The following is a 23,867-nucleotide window of genomic DNA, read 5'->3' as shown; positions in this document are numbered from 1 at the left end:
CAGTTTCCTTAACTAGGTGACAAGATGGACAACAGAATCTGCAATGAGAGGGTACATCCCGTCACCTACAGGAACAAGAGTCTCAACACAAGAGTGGTTGTGTAAGAGAAACAAGAGGAAAAGAAGGATCTTGGATCTAAGAATAAAAACCCCCAAAATGCACCCAAACAGCACACTTTCAAGGGTCCCCACTCAGAGTAGAGGGTGAGGCAGACCAATCTGAGAACAACTGAAGAAACAATAGATAAAAAGTTGGAGGTTCAGATGTTCCAAAGTTCATGGAGTATATGAGGATGTAGGTAATGGTATAAGTGAAGTAAGTGACTTGGGCCTTGGTACTCTTTGAAAGACAAAGCCTTAAAAAAAAAACTATTGGGAATAGAATAAAAGTGAACCAGGAGAGGAATTCTAACAGTATGGAAAGAAAGAAGGTTCAAATATTAGGAAAGGAGGAGACCTGAGTAGGAGTGATATTGTTGACTTAGAACAAGAAATGTATATTTGGTCTTCTACCGGAGAGATTCTAAAGATTCTAAAACCCTTGGAATTTCCTAAGTAGCGAGAAAGGTCATAGTTTCTTTTATCATGTTAATGAGGTGACTTTGAAATGCCCCTAGGTCATCTAAGGGTGGGGGCTGGTTGCCAGGAGAACCAACCCTGTGATTGGAGGTTTGGAATTTTCAGACCCACCACTTGACCTCCCAGGGAGAGGAAAGGGGCTGGAGGTTAAGTCAGTTGCCAGTGGTCAATGATTGAATCAATCGTGCCTATGTAATGGAGGCCCCATAAAAACCCCAAATGATGGGATTTGGAGAGCTCCTAGGTTGGTGAACATGTGGAGGTGCTGGGGGAGCAGTGTGATCCTGCAGAGATGTCCCCGTGTCTTGTCCTATGCATCTCTTTTGTCTGGCCATTCCTGAGTTACATCCTTTTATAATAAACCAGTAATCTAGTAAGTAAAATGCTTCTCTGAGTTCTGTGAGCCACTCTAGCAAATGAATCCAATCAAACTGGAGGAGGGGGCCTTGGAAAACTCTGATGCATAAGCCAGTTGGTCAGAAGTACAGGTAACCACCCATCTCACACCTGAAGATAGTTGGGGGGCAGTCTTGTAGGAATCAGATTCCTTAACCTGTGGAATATTGATGGTATCTCTGGGTAGATAGTGGCAGAACTGAGTTGAATTGTAGGACACCCAGCTGGTGTCCTGAGTATTGCGAGCTGGTGTGAGGACCTCCCCTCCCCCAACCTGACTTCACATCGAATTGGTGCCAGAACCAATTTAGTAGGTAAATCACAGAATGTCTTAAGGTGGATACATTGAGAAGCTACATCTTTTTTTTTTTTTTTTAAATGAAAGCTTCTTTCTTTCTTTCTTTCTTTCTGGCTGTGTTGGGTCTTCGTTTCTGTGCGAGGGCTTTCTCTAGTTGCGGCGAGCGGGGGCCACTCTTCATCACGGTGCGCGGGCCTCTCACTGTCGCGGCCTCTCGTTGCGGAGCACAGGCTCCAGACGCGCAGGCTCAGTAACTGTGGCTCACGGGCCTAGTTGCTCCGCGGCACGTGGGATCTTCCCAGACCAGGGCTCGAACCTGTGTCCGCTGCATTGGCAGGCAGATTCTCAACCACTGCGCCACCAGGGAAGCCCGAAGCTACATCTTTTGACTGCCTTATGGTACAAGTGAAGAAGGCCAGGGATATCCTAACTCAGCTTCTCCCCTGATAAACAAAACTTATCCTTAAAATAAGGGAAAACCTGATTCATTAAAAGTTAGCAAAAGAAAAAGACTGCCGTGTATTTTATATTTGTAGTATTTTGAGCTTTTACGTGGATTGGGTAATACTTCTAGGTGGCACCATTGAGGAAGGGGTATGTTCATTTTGCCTATGAAAGAGCGAGGAGAGATCCCTGGGAGAACAAGAGGAGACATCCATGTTGTTTTGATAACCTAATCTGGAAGGTGACATCTCATCACTTCTGCCATACCGTGTGTGCTAGAATTCATCCAACAAATCCAGCCCACACTCAAGGAGAGAACATTACAAGGAGGTGGGGATCTTTGTGACCCGTTTTCGAAGCTGACTGCTACAGTATGCCCTTTGGATTCCAATGATTCATGTTCCTCTCATACAAAATATGCTTACCCCTCCCAAGAACCCTCAGATTCTCCTCTCTTTAGACCATGAGCTCAAAGCACCAAATCTTGTCATATAAAACAGGTGCTGGTGTCTGTGTGGGGCTTCTTCTAGGCTCTTAATTCCTCCCTCTGAGTCATCAGTCATATTTACTTTTTCATGAAAGGTAGTTTTTTGTTTGTTTGATTGTTTTTCTGCTGAGCTTTTCTCTCCAACTGCTTCCTGCTAGCAGAATATTGGGAGTCCAAGTGTCTCTCATTCTGGGTGATCTTTGTGTGTTAATGTTCCTGCATATATAACTCTTTTAAGAGCTTTGTGGGTTTCTTGTGAATCTCTTTATTCTATTAGAGCACATCCAGAGCACAGCCATAAAAATTTGGTCTAAAGATACAGCCAAGGATGTGACTAAAACCATTAATTTTCTGAAATCTTAAAAAAAAAATACATATTTTTCAGTCACATCCTTGGCTGTATCTTTAGACCAAATTTTCAGAGCAGTGCCCAAGGTTTGATCTTTGTTCAGAAGCCATTTCTTAATTTTGGCACTGTTGTGGCTTGGAAAGGCTGAGAATATTAAAAAACATCAGTTCTTGGCTTCTTTTTTTTTAATGGTCCTTCCCTCAATTTATCTCTCTCCTTTCTCATTTTACTAAATAGCAAGAAGAAAGAGGCTGCCCCACCAGCACTTTGCCTGGAAATATTCTTATCTTGATGACACAGTTTATTAGGTACATTTTCTAGTTTCTACATAGTTGCAAGAATCTGTATTGCTAAGTTTCATCCACTACATACATAACCAGAATGCTCCTTCCTCCAATAATATTTTTCTCAGTTTTTGTAAGATCTCACTCACAGTGTCCTCAGTCTTCAAAATTTGGCAAACAGTGTGTGCAAGTTACTTTATGCTTTCACCAATACTCTTCTCAAGACCACTGATGGATTCCAAAGCCATTCCCAAATTTTACAGTTTTTGTTTGAGGCAGTACCCTACTTCCACATACTAAAATCTACTTTAGTTATCCATTTATGCATAACAATAACAAGTCATCCCCAAAATTAGCAGATGAAAACAAGCATGTGTTATAGCTTCTGTTACTTAGAAACAACTAGTAGCAACTTAGGTGGCTGGTTCTGAATCTGGGTCTCTCTCTCAAAGTGTCAGCCAGGGTGGAGTCTTTAAAGGCTTCACTGAGGAGAATCCATGTGTGAGGGTACTCATAGCTGTTGGAAAGCCTCAGAAGATCTACCTTCAGGCTGATAATACATGGGCCTGTCCACAGGATTGCTTCATATTGTGGCAGCTGGCTTCCCCCAGAGCGAGCAATCCAACAAAGATCACCCAAGAGAGAAGCCACAGTCTTTTATAACCTAATCTAGGAAGGACACTCCATCATGTCTGCCATTCCATTCACTAGAAGTTAGTCAAAAAATCCAAGCCAGACTCAGTAGGAGGATTACATGGGCCATCATACCAAGAGTTGGGGATCTTTGGGTCCCGGTTTAGAGACTGTGTACTATAGTGATAAAAGTGTGAATAGTATGCAATTTTTTTGGTAAGTAAAATAGAAATAGGAGCACATATGTGTCTTATATAGTCAAAAAGCAGCAATGGAAAGATAAACCCAAAACTAATAAAAATGGTTTCCTAAAAAGAGAAGTAGAAAGCAGAAGGAAGGGACAGAAATCAAAGCTGTATCTCTCAATGCAACTTGTTTGGTAGGTTTGACTCTGGAAATTTGTGAGTATTTCACATAATGAAACCTCAAAAGAAAAGAAGCAATCCTTAAATATGGAATCTGTCAACATTAATTTGAATTGGAAATATTTGTAAAAGCTGAGAATTTTTCTCTTTTAAAATATATTTCTGAAAGAAAAGTGTTTCATTTCTTGACAACTGAAAGGCTTAGAATCAGTAGCAAAAATAACACCCTAGTAACCAGATTAATGGGAAATGAATTTCCCATTAAAAGGAACAAAGGTTCCTAGAAGAAATAATGGATTCCAGGTCCTGAGTTGGAAATGTACAAGATGAGCCCGGGATATCTTGTGAGTGATCACAGCAAAGCTATTAAGGTTCATGGGTTTTTTGTGATAGAAACACAAAAAATGTCCATTGAAGCAGTTCCTTTTGGTCAAGGATGGAGCAATTCAAACAGCAAAAAGAATAAGGACTGTGATGGATTGAAATACATCACATATACAAAACTCTTTGATGATATTTTAAAGGGAGCAGAGTTTCCTTTTGTGTTTGCTAGAACCCATTCAATATTTCTGAAAAATGGTTGATAAAGGTTAAGAATCAAGCATATTCCCTGCCTTTCTTACAAGGAATCTATTTCAGGGCAATCCTGTAGTTTGCAAAGGAAAGTTTTGTAAGAAAATAGCTTATAAATGCAGGAATAAAATCAAATTATAAAATCAAAATGTTGCAATCCATAATAAAATAATGTATCTAAACGATCATCAGAGGCTGCAAAAACGATTAGGTGGAAGGTTGGAGGAGAATTTTGTAAGGTGTGGATCAGGCTGACAACACTTGATTCCTCTAATCAGTGGGATAGTCAGACATTTTGTTTGCTTTGATGCGATTCAGTAGGGTATATACAGCACCTCATAAATTATTCTTGAAAACAAAAAGAAGAATGTACTCAAATGTCTAAGTCACATTACTAGTTTCGGGCTTAGGTGACTAAAATAAATTATGCCATGAGAGTACAAGCAACCAACCCAGACCTAGAAGAATTTACATGACAAATTTATATTACATAACCTAGTGTTTTCAAGAGGCAAACAAACAATATAAAAAGAGGGGGAGGGTATTTTGTCATAGATACACATACACACACAAATTGCTATACCAGCAATATAAGAATCAAACATAAATATAGGATAATATTTACATCATATTAGGGTATTATAAAGACCTACATAAGCATATGAACAAAGGCATAATCATTCCATAATCTTTAAAAGCCAGAGTTACCAACCTTACCTTATCCTTGGGTATGCCTTAAGATTGTTGCTGAGACAAAATTAATCCCTGACTTCAAACAGCTTACAATCAATTTGTGGAAACCGATTATTATATAAAGAATGGTGGAAGTTAGTGGTCAGGGAAATTATTGTGGACACAAAACCTTTCTTGAAACTGTGCCTCTGAAACTGAACATCTCTGAGCCTCAGTTTCCTCATCTATTAAATAGCAAGTATCCTTGGGTTGCAAAGAGGACTGAATGGAATCATGTATTTAAAGTATCTGCAAATCGAAAACAGTCTTCACATGAAGAAAAGAAATAACAGCCATGTAGTATACGAAATAGGAACAAATGCGTGGGCTAGACCACACGCTTCACGTATTTGAAGAAGGGGAATCACACCAAGTTAATAGGGAGTTTATGCAAGTTTTCTGCAAGGATCAGAATTTGAACTCATTCTGAGTGGCAGCCTAAGGAGTCTTGCCATGTGATTGGATATATCTGCCCTGGCACCTGGCCCTCTGCATGGCGGATATCCAAACAAATGCTTGCTACATAAATGAATGGATAGGAATAGTGTGCTGTTTAGCCAGGTTAGAGTTTCCGTTGTGTTGTATGGGCTCTGGATGGAGACTCTTGCTAATCATGGGACCAAAATCACCTTTGGGGCGCCCATTTGGTAGGGTGAGGGGCATGCTACTTTATCCTTCAGGTTTTGATATTTTTCTCCCCTCAATCAAGTAGTTTCCTTTCTCTTACTATTGTCATGTTCCCAATAGGGCTAAGAAATTTAAACTGAGAACATGGAAAAATACTGTTCACCAAAATAAGCAGAAATAAACACGATCTTTTGAACTCTTATTAAACATAGACTCTTTATAAAGAAGTCACTTAGAAAATTTTCAATCATTATACATTATTTTTCTTAATTAGAAACATCCTTACTAACTAGGTATTAAATATCCTTCCCTATAGCAAAAATCCATATATTGTCCCCAACGAACATTTAATACTCCCTCTTTTTTCATTGAATCTTATCAAACGGATATCATTTTTAGAATAAAATTTCTTCACAACAGAGAATAGCCTACTTCTAAATGTCACGCGTTCCTACATAAAGGGGTCAAAGTTCTTCATTGTTTTGTTTTTACGAGTGGAACATTTCCATAAATCATTTGCATCCACCGGTAACTGCTATGGTCTGCATTTCCCCTAGAAGATGCAAAGCCACGAGCCACTTTTCGTCATAGTTAACTAACAACGCGGGCATAAATCACTCCAGCGCTCGCTGCTTCTTCGGGAGAGGACGTCGGAGACCGGGGCCTCGCCTGATTGCTCCAGTCTTTCCAGCAGCAGAGGGATTAGACACATGCGCACGATTGGTCTCTTTGTGTGCACCGGGAAGGGCTTGGCGTCGATTTACACTTCCTAACCTAACGGGGCAAAGACCTGGAGCGCGAGCGTGCGCTCAGGAATAAAAATGCACTGTAAAACACGGCCATGGAAATAACAATTGCCTCGCTCCCGCTGGCCTTCTTCCCTGGGAGCAACCCCACCGCCCTTTCCCCGGTGTCCAGCTTGGGAGTGGAGATTAAGAGCCCGGGAATGAGGAGCCGTGGCCTCAGGAATCCCGCACCCGGGAGAGCGTGGCGGGCACAGGCAGCCGGGTGGGAGCGGGACCCCGGGCGCGGGTGGCGGGAGGAGCTCCCCGCCCGAGTCGCGAGTGATGGGGCGCGTCTTGCGAGTATCTTCTAGCCCAGCCACCCCGCGGGCCAGGGGGAGGGAGCCGGGCGGGCGAGCGAATGGGCCCGCCCCCCCCCGTTCCGCCCCTCCCCCCCGCGCCGGGGAGCCGCGATGGTGCACTCCGGCCAGCTGTGCGCCGCCGAGTGAGGCGCCAGCCCGTGGGTGCTGCCGGGGGCGGCGGCGGCGGCGCGGAGGGGGCGCCCGCAGCGGGCGGCGGCGGGGGGCGAAGGTGAGGACCGGAACGCGGAGGGCGGGCGCTGCTCGCGGCGCCGGGCCGCGTTCCCCGTCCGCGGTCACCCTGCTACCCAGCCTGCGTCCCCGGCGGCGGGAGCTCGGGGGCACCGGGCGGCGGCTGGCGGCGGCCGGCTGGATGCGAGACCTGCGCGGACCCCGTGGCGGACGGCAGCTCTCGACTCGGGGAAGCCGAACGCGCTGGCCATGGCCTCCAACTTTAACGACATAGTCAAGCAGGGCTACGTGAAAATCCGCAGCAGGAAGCTGGGGGTGAGTCGCTCGCTAGGCTTTCTCCTTCCCCTGCGCCCGTTTGGCGCAGCTGGCGATGGGGGGCGGGGCGGGGAGCGGTGACCCACTCGGGGGCAGAGGCAAAGAAGGACCCGGCCCTCCCGCGGACGGCCCGCTTGTTGCTCGGCCGGGCTGGGGCCCCGCACCTGCCTCACGGGGCTCTGCAGACCCGGCTGAGGGCTCCGGGAGCGCCTGGGTCACCGTCCTCCTGTGCGCGGCGCTGGTTTAGACCCAGACTGAGAAGTATTGCAGGCGAAAGGGATTGTCAGTTCCGCGATGAATGCGCCCCGGAGGGGGGTTTATATTCAGAGCAATCCACAGTGCTCTGTTCTCAGGAGTGTGCGCCTTCGGGTACAACTGCTCTGTGTGCAGGACGTGGACACACGCTCTGGTGTGTGTGTGCGTTTAGAATCACCATTTTCCCCGCTTCCCCAGCCCATTTCGAAATTCTCTTTTGATGCCTTGCCTGCGTCCCGCGTCCCTGCCGGCTACTGCCGGCGAGTTTCGTGCTCCCTGAGCAGTTGCCCACGGGCAGACTCCCCGGCCGTGAGTGCGCCCGGACAGGTGGACCTGCGTCCGCGTGCACGCAGGTGTGTGCTCACGGCCGCTGACACGGGGAGCGTTCGCGACAGAAAAGTTTACGGAGACCTTCTCATGGTTTTTTGAAAGATGCTCTGCCCGACTTGGGAGAGAAACAGTGTAGACCCCCGAGGGTTTAAAACTTCTCCAATGACCGAATGAGTAGGTAAGAGGAACGCGTAGACGGCCCTAGAGGACCTGGGATGTGGATTGCAGGGAGCAGGAGAGGAGGGGCAGGCACCTGGGCCGAGAGCCGCCCAGAGCGGGCAGACGAGGGGGGACTGTCGGAGCGACGGGCAGAGGTCCCCGGGGGAGCGCGCGCTGGGAGAGTGGGCACCCGAGACCAGCCTGGGTGGGCCTGTCCAGAGCGCGAGGGAAACTCGATCTGGGGGCCAAAGTGCCCGCTTTCCGGATTCCCTGGATGTCTCTCCACCTCACTCTTCTCAAAGTTCCAGTTCTACGGAGCTCCGGAATCCTGGGGCAAAGCGGCCTTGAACTAGAACATTCCCTGCCTTCCCTGCTGAATGGATGAATTGCTCTAACTTGGAGAGGGAAAGAGAAGGAGGGAGAACTTCGTTATTCTCATTAAAAAAAAGAAAAAAAGAGAAAGAAAGAAAGAAAATAAATGCTAAACGTATCGTTAGAAAACTAGGGTAGGGTAGAGTCCCTAAAAGAGGAAGGGTCACCTCGCACCCAGAAGCCTCTTTGCGCGAGTTGGTGGACGCAGGTGTTGGGGGAGGAGGCAGGGGACAAGGCAGACTTGCCTTTTTGTGCTGCCCCCGTTGGGTTTCACGTTCGAGATGCAGACTGTACCCCAAGGACACACGGGACCCATTCTCGAACTTCAGCAGGTCTGTAGAAGTGGGGAGTACAAACCTGGGTGAGGACAAAGCTCCCCTCCCCCCAGCCAGGCGCCTCGGTGCGCTGCTGCGCGCCCCGCCGTGCGAGGGAGGGCAGGCGCGGCGTGCAGACCCTCGGGCAGGTTTCAAGGGCCGCTCCTGGGTAGAAGAATGCGCCTCATTCTTTCCCAGGGAGAGAAGGAAGAACCCTCGTGAAAAGCTGCAGTTGTCCGGCAGGCTGGTGGCTTCTCGCGGCCGGGACGTATTGCTCAAATCTGTCACTCTTACAGCCATCGGCCAAGACAGGAGGTGCGGAGCTAGAGCTTGGGGGCGCGGAGGGGGGCGGTAAGAACTGTTTCAGGAACTTGACCTTTGAAGCCCTTTGCGCTCCCACGGGGTGCTTGCTCATCATTCTGCCTCTTGCGTCTTCTTGAAATCTCAATTGTGTCTGACACCTCACACGCTATAAGCTAATGGATGATTTAAGTCCCCCGGGGAGATGTGCATCTGCTTCCACAGTCACCGTGTACGTGAAAATCAGACTAAGGAACAGAACGCTGAGAACCCCCCCCCTAGCGCACTGGGCCTTGGAGTCTATAGGATTCCTCCCCCATCAGAGCTTTCCAGGATTTCATACAATTAAAACTGAATTTGCATCTTAGTTATAAGATAGGATCCAGGGAAAGAGCACTGAATGTTTCTTGGGTAACTATGGCATTTACAGCCTTTGAAATGCCCTTTTAGAACACCATACATCGTTTCCCCCCTAAAGATGTGTGCAGATGTTTATTTCATTTCCAAAGCATCTTTTTCCATACCCACTGTTTAGAGTTATGCATGTGTAAAGGACAGGCTTCACAGAAAACAATAAAAGCATGTTTACTTCAGAGTTTGGTGTTGAAACAGTTTTGCATTGTTTTAATATCAAAATATTAAACTAAATTAACCTTGACTATTTTGGAGAATATTATTTATTTTGAAAAACTTTAGCAACTTGTCTGTTCAGAATATGCTAGTATTCAGAAGGGTGAATTCCAATGACAGAACTTCACACAGATGATTCTGTGAAGCTTAATAAGTTAAATGGGTCCCGTAAGACAGTAAAACACTAAGCGAATATCGTGTGCCTTAAAAACGAAAATGTATAATCATACCCAAAATCATAGTTATAGAAATTATCTAAGCATTAGATAATAGGAATCAGTTATAGGAATTATCTAAGCATTAGTTTTCCTAGTTAATAATACATGTTCATAATTTTATGGGCTCAGCACTATGAACTTTTCTAAATAAAATAATACTTGGGTTATGTTCAAAATTAAATTTCACAATAAAAAAATTCTAATTAAATATGCACAGATATTTGATTTAGTATGGGTAGAATGCATACTTTCAAGAACCAAATTTTGTAGTATTCTAAGGGAGAAAAAGGCCTGGATATGAGGCCAGTTGTATCAGAGATGAAAATGATGACATGAAAATATATTTTGAGATAAAATGTTTAATGTGCCCTTTACTCCTCACAAGTTAGTGCTTATTATTATGCTGAATGAGGGCAGAAAAGCATTTCTTGCCCTCTAGGCAGTGGGGCAGCCCTTCCAGAGGTGCTTCCAGGTCAAAGTGTTTGAAAGGGCCCCTGCCTTGTGTCTTTTTGTGTCTTTTTACAGAACCTAGTGCTACCTGTTGAGGATAATTCCTTAGCCAAATAGTTGGGTGAAGTAGTAAGTGTTAAACATTTTTTTTTGTTGTTTGCTTTCAAATTTGTCTTGGATCATTAATCAGTTTTTCTTCCATTTAGGAAAATAATTTTGAGAAAAAATAGAATCATCTTCCTGAATATTACTCTTGTCGTTTAAAAAATATGCCTGTTAAGTCATTATTTATTTATTTATTTTTGGCTGCGTTAGGTCTTCATTGCAGCACGCGGGCTTTTCTCTAGTTGTGGCGAGCGTGGGCTACTCTTCGTTGCGGTGCGTGGGCTTCTCATTGCGGTGGCTTCTCTTGTTGCTGAGCACGGGCTCTCGGAGCGCGGGCTTAAGTAGTTGTGGCTTGCGGGCTTCCGTAGTTGTGGCTCACGGGCTCTAGAGCGCAGGCTCAGTAATTGTGGCGCAGGGCTTGGTTGCTTCAAGGCATGTGGGATCTTCCCGGACCAGGAGTGGAACCCGTGTCCCCAGCATTGACAGGCGGATTCTTAACCACTGCATCACGAGGGAAGTCCCAGTCATTACATTTTTGAACGTATTAAATCATTAAAAGTATAATGACGACTCTTATAAAGAATCATTTCTTTAAATTCTCAATTTTTCATTATATTACATTACCATTTCTATGAATATATTGTTTTCCTTTTGCAGGATTTAAAAGCCCTTACTGTAGTTTAGTTCTTCTCACCATCTTATCTGTTGCATGATTAATATTATAATTCACAAGATACCATGGTGGCCAGTATTCTTTTTTTTTTTTTAAGAAAAGAGTACTTAAAAACTCTAATAAAAATAAAACAAAGCAAATGCTTTTTGGTCAATATTGTTTGTCTCTTAGCCTTGATTATCTATTTTTCTTCTGACCTCTAATAGGTTAAATTTAGTCAGCAAGGCATATATTACAAAATATCCAACCTGTTCTTGGTTTGCAGATAAACTAAGAACACAATTGCTGAAACTGTTACTAACTTTATATGGGGCTTATTGACTCTATAAATGTAGCAAAAGTAAATGCAGCATTATGCAGTGACATCACCATATCATTACCATCATTGCCACCAGTGTACAAATTCCAGACTGCAAATAGTCTACAGTAATTCTGCAGTTTGACTGCTTCTAGACTCTCACATCATTGTTTTCAAGGAATTCTATTCAAATACATCATTGTGAATATTCACAGGCACGTTGTGCATAGACAAGTAGTATTTTATGTAGCTTTTTTTTCTAGTTCTTACTCAAAGTTAGGTGAGAGATTGGATTAGTATGTGTGGGTATTGAAGGAGTGTCTCAGGATAGGGTGGTATTACATATTCAACAAACGGTCAAATCATGGAACATCTACTGTTTATCAGGTGGCATACACTGGGTGTGTGTGTGTGTGCGTGTGTGTGTGAGAATATTCCAGAGTCATGTCGTATTAAGTCAAGGTTGTTAACAGTGGATACCTCCTATATCACCACTGCTCATGGTACACTAGGTCAGTAATAATCACCTTTTCCCCACCTGGCTGTAAGGGAAGCAGGGAAATATAGAGCACAATTTTGGAGTATTTGGTGAGCACCAACTTTATGAGCTAATCATCTATTCAGGATTTTCTCTTTTGCATAGTCTCCATTTGTTTTAACAACTTATTGTGGATTCATCTATCTCATGCCCTCTCTCCCTCCTTGATTAAAACCTTGAGACACCCCCATACCTTGTTTGATGATTATTTATCTGCTTCTCATAAACTCTTCTGAATTTTCCTGTCCTTTTACAAATAGCTTTTATCTGATGATGGAAGAGAGTAGTTTTCATGAGAGATGTTTTTGAAAATTTATCCCTTTATAGAATCTCCCTCATTAATATAAATGGGAATTTTTGTGGGTGTATTTGCATCATTTTTGGTCCATAGAGCATTTAAAAATTTCTCTGGTCTCCCAAATCTCTAGAAACTATTTGGTGAAGAGAGATTATATCATGTATGAAATGCATTACCAATTTGCCAAGAATTAGATACAATAAATGTATTTAAGATAAGATATATAAATAACAATTCTGACCATTCAAAAGTTCAAAAGAACTTTCAGGATCATTACCTCAGACATGAGTTCTCAATTTAAGTATTTAAGATGCAGAAGTTGTATTGGGTGCCTTTAAATCTTTACCCATTTGTGAATATTGTATATCCTGGGCATTTTGCTTTCTGAAATGGATCCATTATATCCATGGTGATTTATCATTTACCTCTTTCTCATTAAATATGGATTTAGAATGTATAAAAATTTTAATTATTTGAGCTCTCTTTCTCTGTCAGATTTTTATTTTTGGTGACTATTATGTATACGTTCAACATGTGTACATACCACTTATTTCTGTATCTATATATATGTCTACAAAAATCACTTGTTCTTAGAATTTTAGAGTAGAAAATGGTCTTGTATACCTACTATTCAATCTCTCTATACTAATTTATTGGCAACCGTAGTTTGTGTATATGACATTTTAGCTATTCTAAGAAATTCTATTATCTGAATTAGTGAGACTTTTTCCTTTTTAAAACATCCCTATGTATGCATATGGGCATGCCTGAGTTTCTTTGAATTTTCAAAACTTAAAGCCAAAAGCAAAGACAATAAAAGTAAGCCTAACTGTAAAAACCAAAGCCAGACATTTTGCTGGCTTTGATATTAAATGATTATGCCCATGCAATACCTGAGGGAAGCCATTAAATCAGGGGTGAGATACAAGAGTTCACATCTCAGTTTTTGACTTGCTAGGTTTACAGATGACTGCTGTCAAGGTGAACTTTAAAAGATGGCATTCCCTCAGATAACAAAGATTTTACTCAGTACTCAGGGAAATCTTTTAAATGACGAAAATAGCGTAATCAAACAGTGGTCAACTATCTTTGTAAGTTTTACATTCCCAATTTCCTTAAAAATATTTCAGAAGTGCTTGATAATGGTTGACATTGGGGATGAGTATAAAATAACATGAGTATAAAATAACATGACATTGGGGATGAGTATAAAATAACATGAGTATAAAATAGCATATGTATTTGAAATAGGTGTCATTGTTTTAAAGTATTTTTATTCTAATGTGTTGTTCTATTTGGGTCATAATAAGCCATGTGACTACTACTGAGTAAGACTATTAAGTATTCCTATCGTTGGTCTGTTTCTGTTTCCATCCACTTCATTTTAGACACTGTAGAATTTAAAAAGCAAGCAATACAAATAAAAGAAAAGCTATCTGTATTCCCACCATCTACAGATCATCTCTAGATTTTGTAAATTTTGAAGTGCTAGTTTAAAGGAAAAAGTAGTTTCTACCAATTGAGACAAACTAATTAAAATAGAGTATGCTATAGCTTCTTTGCCTTCAGTTTGTAGTTTTTGCTCCATTTTACTCATGGTATTTTCTTTATTCTTCAAGCTCTGGGTAACTTGTCCAGAGAGGCCAAGAATTCTAGGTAGAGAACATTTTCGTTAACTTGCTGCATAAATCTCCATTAGTTTTTTTTTTTTTTTTAACATCTTTATTGGAGTATAATTGCTTTACAATGGTGTCCATTAGTTTTTATTTTAAGATACAGAGCAGGATTATCTTCTGAGTAATTCATTTTTACATTATAACACTACTTCCCACTGAGAATATTGCACCTGTCAGTCAAATTGGATGGAATAAGGAATGATATTTTGTTATTAGCAGAGAACAGCAATTCATTTAATAAAGAAAACTATTTTCATGTTATTTGAAATGAATGGTGGTTATAATCTTTGAACATGTGCAAAGTGTTTTGCCTGCTATTTTACTGAATCCATTGCATAAAGCTTGGCTTAACAGTAAAATGACTTGGAGGATAAATACAGTGAAGTTTAATTTGAGACTTTTTTAAAAAATTGATTAATTAATTTATTTTTGGCTGCATTGGGTCTTTGTTGCTGTGCTCAGGCTTCTCTTTGCGGTGGCTTCTCTTGTTGCAGAGCACGGGCTCTTGGCACACGGGTTTCAGTAGTTGTGGCATGTGGGCTCAGTAGTTGTGGCTCATGGGCTCTAGAGCGCAGGCTCAGTAGTTGTGGCTCACGGGCCTAGTTGCTCCGCGGCATGTGGGATCTTCCCAGACCAGGGCTCGAACCCATGTCCCCTGCATTGGCAGGCGGATTCTTAACAACTGTGCCACCAGGGAAGCCCTAATTTGAGACTGTATAATAGTAACATAATCATGTTGCATTGGGTGTACCATGCATTTTACAGCTTATAAAGAGTTTTCACGTATATTTTATAATTCTCCCAGCATACTTTTGAAAGTATATTTAGTTTTTAACCCCATTTTATACATAAGCTAAAATTTAAAAGAAGTAAAATGAATCAGCCAGGGCTACAGAGATACAGATTGGGTTTGTATGTGTGAGTGCGTATACTCAAATCTAGGTTTTATAACTTCAAGTTCAGTGTTATATCTACTATGAACAGTTTCCACTTTGCAAAATATGTAGACAGGTAGTAACAGCTATGTGTACTATTCGAAGTAAATGTGTTTTCTTTAATTGGTAACATAGTGTAAAGCAAATATTGTCATTCACTTAGCCTTAAGCTATCTATATTGCATATAAAAGTGTGCTGGCAGGTGGGAGGTGATGGAAATGGGTGAAGGAGGTCAAAAGTACAAACTTTCAGTTATTAGATAAATAAGTTCTGAGGATGTAATATATACAATGGTGACTATAGTTAGCAATACTGTATTGTATATTTGAAAGTTGCTAAAAGAGTAGATCTTAAAAGTTCTTATCACAAGAAAAAAATTGCAACTGTGTGAGGTTATGGATGTTAACTAAACTTGTTGTGTTGATCAGTTCACAATATATACATATCAAATCATTATGTTGTATACCTTAAACCTATACAAAGTTATATGTCAATTATATCTCAATAAAGCTGGAAAAAAAGAGCTATGTAATGAAAGAATGTTTGCCACAGTAAGGAGGTTCTATACAGATACTTCTCCAGGCCACTTGAATGGCCTTGATTTCATTTTCATTGTACCATCTAAAACCCAGCTAATCTCTTCTTTTACGAAAGGAAAACAGGCTTCAAAAACTGACAGTGTCCTGGTAGAATTTAAAATATTTTTAAAATATTTAAATCTATTTATTTTACCATTATCTTTATTTATGAAAAACCATCTTTTATTTAAGGTTGTCATATAAAAGCTTATGTTTGAATGAACTTACTGAAAACTGAGTTTATTTAAAGAAAAACACAACTAAAAAATGATAAACATTTACTGGGATCTGGCAAATCAAAAGGTGACATAGTTATGCAGCAAAAAGTGTGATTGTGTTACCCTGTTGCCTTAATATCAGGCAGCACTGAAGTATACCGTGAACTCTGAGAGGCTGGGGTGGGTTGTGTGTTTATTTGTGTGGCTTGCTACTTTTAAGTGGCAGGAATTGAAATAGATATACTGAAATGATGTTCCTTTTTTTTCCCCTTAGTTTCCTTATTTTTTTAAATTGGCTATATGCCTCTGTCACCTACATTTGTAAACTTTTATGTAAGATGTATTGCATGTGTAAACATGTATAGTTATTTTTCTCCTCATGATTTCTTTGTAAATATGAAATTACTTTTTCTGACCATTCACTATCCTTTTAAATATGAATGTATGTGTGTATGTGTGTGTATGCGTGTATACATATGTACACATACATAGATACATGCATATATATAATGTGATATATATGTTATATATTAAATAGAATATGTATATATCTCCAAATGGTCTGTTAGTCCTCATTCACGCTGAATTGTTATCCTTCCTGACTATGTAAAAGCACCTAGCCCAACTCCAGGAGAAGAAAATGTTCACAAAATGTCTTAGCATACTTTTTAAAATATAAATTGTTACATGTTCACATTATACTTTATTTGGAAAAAATATTTGATATTAGTCTAAAATTGAAATTTAGTGTATCTTTCAAAAACTATAACTTTTAAAGGGTGGCAACCAGTAAGAAAAAATTCTGTATTTATCTCTGTCTACATAACTCTAGTGACACTTCTCACATACTATTCAAGAAAAAGAACAAAAACATACTTTTGACATATTTGAACTTGCTTAGAAAACTATGCCTTTTCATTTAACTTACTAGGGAAAAGGAATACATCTCTCTGAGTGCTTTAAGAACCCTTGAGGCTGTGCTGTAGAAAGGACCCATGTCATTTTACTGATGCTTTTATAGACTTCATTACACCTGGGAATCTTTAAGTATTAGCTATGTAATTCTTCTAAATAAAAGTACATCCAGTGCCAAATCATGATGTTTAGCTATAAGGTACCAAATTTATGTATAAGTATGAAATGTACTCTTCTATACATTTAAAACATAACAACTATTTAAAGCTCCAAAGGCTACTTAACACTCATACTGTTGCATCCTGATATTTTGCATAATTCTCTACATTTCTTAGCCCTCTATTAAAAAATGATTCTCAATATTTGTGAGGGACTGCACACTGGAGTCCCTGGGATGGGTGTGGAACGTTGAGGTAAAGGGCCAGAATCAAGGAGCTTGCTCTGTCCTGAGAATCCAGGAAGTCACTGATGTGTTTACAGGAAAGGTTAAATGTTCATTCTCAAATCAGCAACATCCCTGAATCTTGGGTGTGTAGAAAGGATTGTAGTCAAGTAGGATTTTGGCAAGGAGACCAAATAAGAGTGGGTTTTAGTATCCAGAAAAGGCACTGGTAATTCTAGTGGCTAGCTCTGATTGAGAATCACCGATGTAGAAGTATTTTTTTCCAGCACTGAGAAGAAACAATTCTTCAACCTATTATTGTTTGCATTGAGAAGTCAGCTGTCAGTCATATTGCTACCTTTTGAAAAGGATTAGTCTTTTTTTCCTCAGGCTGCTTGCAACTTTCTCTTTTCCTGGTTTTCAGGAGTTTTGCTATCATATGTGGAGGTGTAGTTTTTATTCTGTTCATTATTTTGGGGTCTATAGTGCTTCTTAATTCCATAGCTTGATATCTTCCTGCAGTTCTGAAAAATTATCCACCATTACTCTTTCACATATCAGTTCTGTCCATTTTCTCTCTTCTTCCTTACTCATATGTTAGATCATTTGTACCATACATCTGTGCCTTTATACCTTTTCTTTTCCCTATTTTTGTGTCTTGAAGATTCAGGATGGATGTATTCTACTGACATTTCTTCCAGGTCACTAATTTTCTGTTCAGCTGTGAATAATCTACTGTTAAACCTATTCATTATTATCAATTTAAGTAATTTTTTCAGGTCTAGGATTTTCATTTCGTTCTAATTTTTAGAATTTCCTATTAAAAATTCTCAGTTTTTATCCTTGGTAGTCTTCAATGCCTTCAGATAGATGATTTTTTGTATTTGTCCAGCATTTCTAATCAACAGCATGAAGGCTGGCCTAAATTACCTGGTCCACCATTAACAGGAATGGAGCAGTCCCAGCTGGCTGAGTTTTATAGTGATTTCTTTGCGAGAGCTACAGGCCATGTGGTCCTCTGGAACTCCACTGAGAGCCAAGAGGGTTGGCTGTAGCTCTTCCCTGGTAGTGAGACCCTCTCCCTGTGGTCATTTTGTCTTGAAATATTTTCAACAGGTTATTTACCTCCACATTAGAACTAGGGTTTGTGATAGTGAAGTTGAAGAAAAATGAAGATATTTAAGTGATAGGACTAACTACAACTTTGCAAGTAGTGTACGTGGGTCTAACCTGCCCCTGTATTAAAATGGAGGGAAAACAAGGCAAGGATTCTAAGCCTGCTCTAGGGTTTGACTTAACGAACAAGGCCAAATAGTTCTGCCTCTTAAAGCAGTGGTTCTTAGCCCTGGATACACATTGCAATCACAGGAGAGGGGTTTTGAGTTTGTTAGTTTGTGTTAGTATTTACTAAATGCAATGACAAGATCAGCTTATTTAGTTGATCTCTGGGCAGTATAATTGTTTTTGTTTGTTTGGATTTGTTTGGTTTGGTTTTAATCTACCCATGTGATTCTAGGATAAGTGACGTACTTTTCACCAGAAAAATTTCAAAGCAAGGTGTTTATCACTATATATTACCACAGAACCCTAATGAACTAGGATAAATAGTTTATAATGTACCTCAAGAAGTAGCTAAACCAATTAACAATACAGTTCAGACATTCATCATTTATTTTTTTCACCCAGCATTTGAATCTTCTTCCAACTATTTGGAGAATAACCCCACATTATGGATGTTGAAGATAGCAAATAATGGCTCACGTTGTAGAAGATAAAATACCAAAAATATTATTTTCTCATCTTCCTTGCTACTAGGGTATGAGAAATGAGCTAGTATTGCCAATTACATGTCTAGACATTGAGTTATTGATGAAAGAAGCAACGCAGTGGAGAAGTCTTCACAGGGCACGCAGAATAGTCCTTTCTCCTGGATTAATTTATTGATGCAAAAGTAGAAGCAATGCAAACTGTCCAAAAGCAATAGCTTCATCAAGAAACTTTAATAATTTAATGGGTCACTTATGGTTGCTTAGTCTTGAACCTGGTTCTCCAGCCTCTATTCCTGATGTGAGGTAATGAAAAATTAAATAAACGTTTTTCCGTCTAAGTCAGCCATTGTCAGCTTTGATTACAACTAATAGCAACTAATACATCTGACGGATAAAATGGCATTTTGGGGAGTGATGCAATTAAATTTTAAAATATACTAAAATCCTATGTATACTAAATATATACTAAAATAACTAATTTTTAGAGTAATGGCTATTAAACAATTGTCCTTAACAATATGTAGACACTAGAATTCATTTTCTGTTGTAGTCACTCCTAGTGTGGATGTATAGAGCATAGTTAGTGAATTACTCTGTTCACCCATGGAGAAGTTTAGGAGCTTTAATGGAAGCATACATCAGACCCTATATAATTATGAAAAAGTTTGTTCTAGAAGAGGAACCCACACAAATGTACACAACATATTTTTGACAAAGCTGCAGAAACAATTCAGTGAAGAAAGGATATCTTTCAAATAAATGTTCTGGGAGCAATTGGACATCCAAAGGCAAAATGAATGAATCTCAAAATAAACCTCACACCTTATAGCTCAAAATAGATTATCGATTTAAATGTTAAAAGTAAAACTATAAAATTTCTAACAAAAGGTAAAAGAAAATCTTTGGGAACTAGGACTAGGCAAAGAGTTCTTAGACTTGACATCAAAAGTATGATCCTTAAAAGGAAAACTTGATAAATTAACTTTATAAAAATGAAAAACTTTTGCTTTGTGAAAGAGCCTGTGAAGAGGATTTAAAGAAAGCTATGAGGGGGGAGATTATTTACAAAGTACATGTCTCTAACAGAGAACTAGAATAAAAAACTCTTAAAACGCTGCAGTTAAATTTAAAAAACAATAATCCAGTTAGAAAATGGGCAAAAAACATGAACTGATCCTTCACAAAAGTTGATGTGCAGATGGAAAATAAGCACATGAACAGATGTTCAACATTCTTAGCCACTAGTGAGATGCAAATTAAAACCACCATGAGTTATCAGTAGACACCTATTGGAAAGGCTGAAATGAAAACCTGTGACAACAGCAAATACTGGCAAGAGGCAGAAAACCTGGATCACTCATACGTTGCTGTTGGGAATGTGACATGGTTCAGACACTCGTGAAAACAATGTGGCAGCTTCTTAATTAAACTAATTATGCAATGGCCATACGATCATCAGCGGTACCATCCATTGGACATCTATCCCACAGTAATGAAAACTTTTGTTCACAGGCAAACCATACACAAATGTTTGTAGCAGATTTATTTGAAATATCCCCAAACTGAAAACAAGCCAGATGTCCATCATTGGGTGAGTGGTTAAACTGTAGGTCATCCACATCATGTAATACTACTCAGCAATAAAAAGGATTAAACCACTGATACCCCCCAAAGATGAATCTTGAGAGAATTATGTAGAGTGAGTGAAAAAAAAATCCCAAAACGTTATAAACTGTGTGATTTCATTTATATAACATTCTTGAGATACAAAATTATAGAAGCAAAGAATAGATTTGTAGTAGCCAGAGGTTATAGACAGGGGAGAGCAAGTGGAGTTTGTGTGTGGATAGGGTGATAAAAGGGCAATGTGAGGGATCTTTGTGGTGATGGGGATATTTTGTATCTTGACCGTATTAATTGACATCCTGGTTGTAATAGTGGACTCTATAAGATGTTCCCGTAGGGAAAATTGAGTAAAGAGAATGCAGGGTCTATCGGTATTATTTTTCATAACTGCATATGGAACTACAATTATCTCAAAAATGTTTAATTAAAAAATGTAAGCGGGGCATCAAAATGTAGCCCCATTTTACAAATGTGATTCCTCTGAGCCTCACTTTTCTTATTTGTAAAATGAGGATAAGAATACCAACCTCATTGTACTTTGTTAACATTAAATAGCTGTATTTTACAAGATCTGAAACAGACCTTGGTCTATGATGCTCAGAGGTCTTGACAGAGCTACTGAAAATGTATCCCTTTGAAAAGGAGTATGCATCTTTGCAGCCCTTTTGAATTGGGGTCCCATAAGCAAAGAAAGCCTGATATGAGTAATGCTTCAGTGACCGTGGGAGTGTAGATAACTCTACTAGAATCCTGATTTTAATTTCTTTGAATATGTACCCAGAAGTGAAACTGCTGGATCCTATGTAGTTCTGTATTTAATTTCTTGAGGAACCTCCATACTGTTTTCCATAGTGGCTGCACTGACTTCCCTGCCCACCAAAGTGCACTGGGTTCCCTTTTTTCCACATCTTTGCCAACACTTGTTATCTCTTACCTTTCTGATGTTAGCCATTCGAACAGGTGTGAGGTGATGTCTCACTGGGGCTTTGATTTGCATTTCCCTGATGATTAGTGATATTGAGCACCTTTTTTTTTTTTTTATGCTGATCCCATATATCTCTATTTTTTTATTTTTTATTTTTTTTAAACATCTTTATTGAAGTATAATTGCTTTACAATGGTATGTTAGTTTCTGCTTTATAACAAAGTGAATCAGTTATACATATACATATGTTCCCATATCTCTTCCTTCTTGCATCTCCCTCCAGAGCACCTTTTCCTGTACCTATTGGCCATCTGTACATCTTCTTTGGAAAATATCTATTTAAGTCCTCTGCCCATTTCTAAGAGTGTTGTTGGTTTTTTTGCTGTTGAGGTGTATAAATTGTTTAAATATTTTGGTTATTAACTCCTTATCGGATACATGATTGGCAAATATTTTCTCCCATTTTATAGGTTGCCTTTTTATTTTGTGGATGGTTTCTTTTGCTGTGCAGAAGTTTTTTTAGTTTGAAAATATAAATGTTGATTATTTTGCAGTTGCACATTAGTGTTCTCTGTGAAATGAGGTCTATTTTATATCAGCTACATTTGCCCACAGGACACCTTAATTACTAGGAGCCAAGCGGCTTGAACACTCCATTGACTCTGGAAACAAACAGCAGTGCAAACTTCTCTACCTTTGCTTTTGAGCTCAAAGTGAGCCACTTGTCCAAATTTTAGAAAATGTCATTACTGAGAAGAAGATAAAAGTTCAGCAGCATTTCAATGAAATTTCATTTTGTATCTCCAGTAAGAGATCACTTGGCTACATTCCCATCCAAAAAGTGCCCTTAGCTGTTTTGATTCTCAAGGTGATACCTAGTTGCAGCTCCTCTTTAAATGATAATAAAACTGCCCAGGATACAAAATAAATAAGTCCCAAATAAAGCATCTAGGAAGAGGTTTCAGTTATTATGCCCTCTGATGACAGGATAATTTCAGTACCTGGATAGAAAGTGAAGGGGGAACCGAAAAATTGCTTTTAAAAAAATAGCTTAACACCTGAGGCATTTGGGTATCTGACTCATTTAGGATTCAGAATCAGTGGTGAAGGAAATAATCGTTTTGTTATGCAATTAGAATCTGTAACATATTTGGTACGTTTTTCAATTAAAAATATCAAGACTATGTTAATATATATTAACATTAAGGGTATATTAATATGAAATAGTAAATATTAATTAAGGGCATATTAATATGAAATATATCAAGATGAAGCAGTAAAAAGAAGGAAAAGAAAAATTAACGTCAATACCTGCAAGTCTAGTGTGTACTATGTACAGGGGGCACAGAGATGGCTAAGAACCAATGTCAGACTAGCTTAGCCTGGCACAAAAGCGGGCAGTCAATAAATCTTTGCTAAGTTGTTCAATAAGTTTATATTCAGCACTGCACTATCAGGGTTTTGATTGACACATAGAGGAGTATTGGCACTGCTATCCTGGAGGCACTTTGTAATTTCCCCCTTCGTCATTAGCTTTAGCATTATCAATTGAATTACGATACAAAGGCTGTAATAGGTGATATATCAGCTAGAAAACATTCAATTTATAATATTTTTTAACTTCACCTAAAGACACTTTCTGAAAAGTCTTTGAGAAAGCACTAAAATTTAGCTTCCCTAAGAACACACCATGCAACAGCAGAAACCCCCAAAGTGCATTTGTTTTGTATAAGTTTTGTTTAAAGGCTACCTAAATTTTTTTAAATTAATTTTTATTGGAGAATGGTTGCTTTATAATGTTGTGGTATATGCCAGTGCACAACAAAATGAATCAGCCATACACATACAGATATTCCCTCCCTCTTGGACTTCCCTCCCATTTAGGTTACCGCAGTGCATTAGGTAGAGTTCTCTGTGCTATACGGTATGTTCCCAACAGTTGTCTATTTTATACATAGTATCAATAATGTGTATGTGTCAATCCCAGTCTCCCAATTCCAGCCACCCCACCTCTTTCCCCCTTGGTATCCATACATTTGTTCTCCACGTCTGTGTCTATTTCTGTAAAGGCTACCTAAATTAAAAAAAAAAAAAATTAAGTTCTATAACATTAGATCTATTTCTTATATTGTGTTGTATTTGTTTCAGTTGCTATTTTGACTGTTCTTTATGTATATATTTATTTTTAATATTGGTTGTGAAATTTCAAGTAGTATATGAATTAGAACTGTATAATAACTGTTTTTGGGCAAGAGGAATTTCCATTAAGAGTCAACTTGTATTTTTATAGTATTTTACAATTTAAAACATGCTTTTACATATAGTTCCCCTTTAAAATAACACATTCTTCAGTGGGTAGGTCAGATATTGTCTTTATTTTATAGAGGAAGACTGTGATTTTAAGGGAGGTAAGATAACACTGAGTCTGAAGGCTTCATTCTTTTACACTCATTTCTAGTTTCTACTCAGAATACCTGTGCTAACTACTGCACACATTTTGATGACAATGCATTTCACTCTTACCCCAGTAGAGGCTGCCCTCTGATA

The 23,867-nt window shown here is 39.5% G+C and overlaps 1 protein-coding gene across 6 annotated transcripts in view; it reads left to right on the top strand.

The window, feature by feature from the left end:
• The first annotated feature begins 7,222 nt into the window (after nt 1-7,222).
• Nucleotides 7,223-23,867, top strand: part of DOK6 (docking protein 6) — a 417,153-nt gene continuing 400,508 nt past the window's right edge. For all 6 annotated transcript variants that reach the window (XM_007189942.2, XM_057526829.1, XM_057526833.1 and 3 more), the window contains exon 1: nt 7,223-7,355. In XM_007189942.2, coding sequence (XP_007190004.1) covers nt 7,290-7,355 — 66 coding nt within the window. In that variant the 5' untranslated portion in view covers nt 7,223-7,289. The remainder of the gene's footprint in view (nt 7,356-23,867) is intronic.

The sequence above is a fragment of the Balaenoptera acutorostrata genome, chromosome 13 (genome assembly GCF_949987535.1).
Source record: "Balaenoptera acutorostrata chromosome 13, mBalAcu1.1, whole genome shotgun sequence".
Lineage (NCBI taxonomy): Eukaryota > Metazoa > Chordata > Mammalia > Artiodactyla > Balaenopteridae > Balaenoptera > Balaenoptera acutorostrata.
Note: the sequence above shows the minus strand (reverse complement) of the source record. Positions and strands in the feature narration are given on the sequence as shown.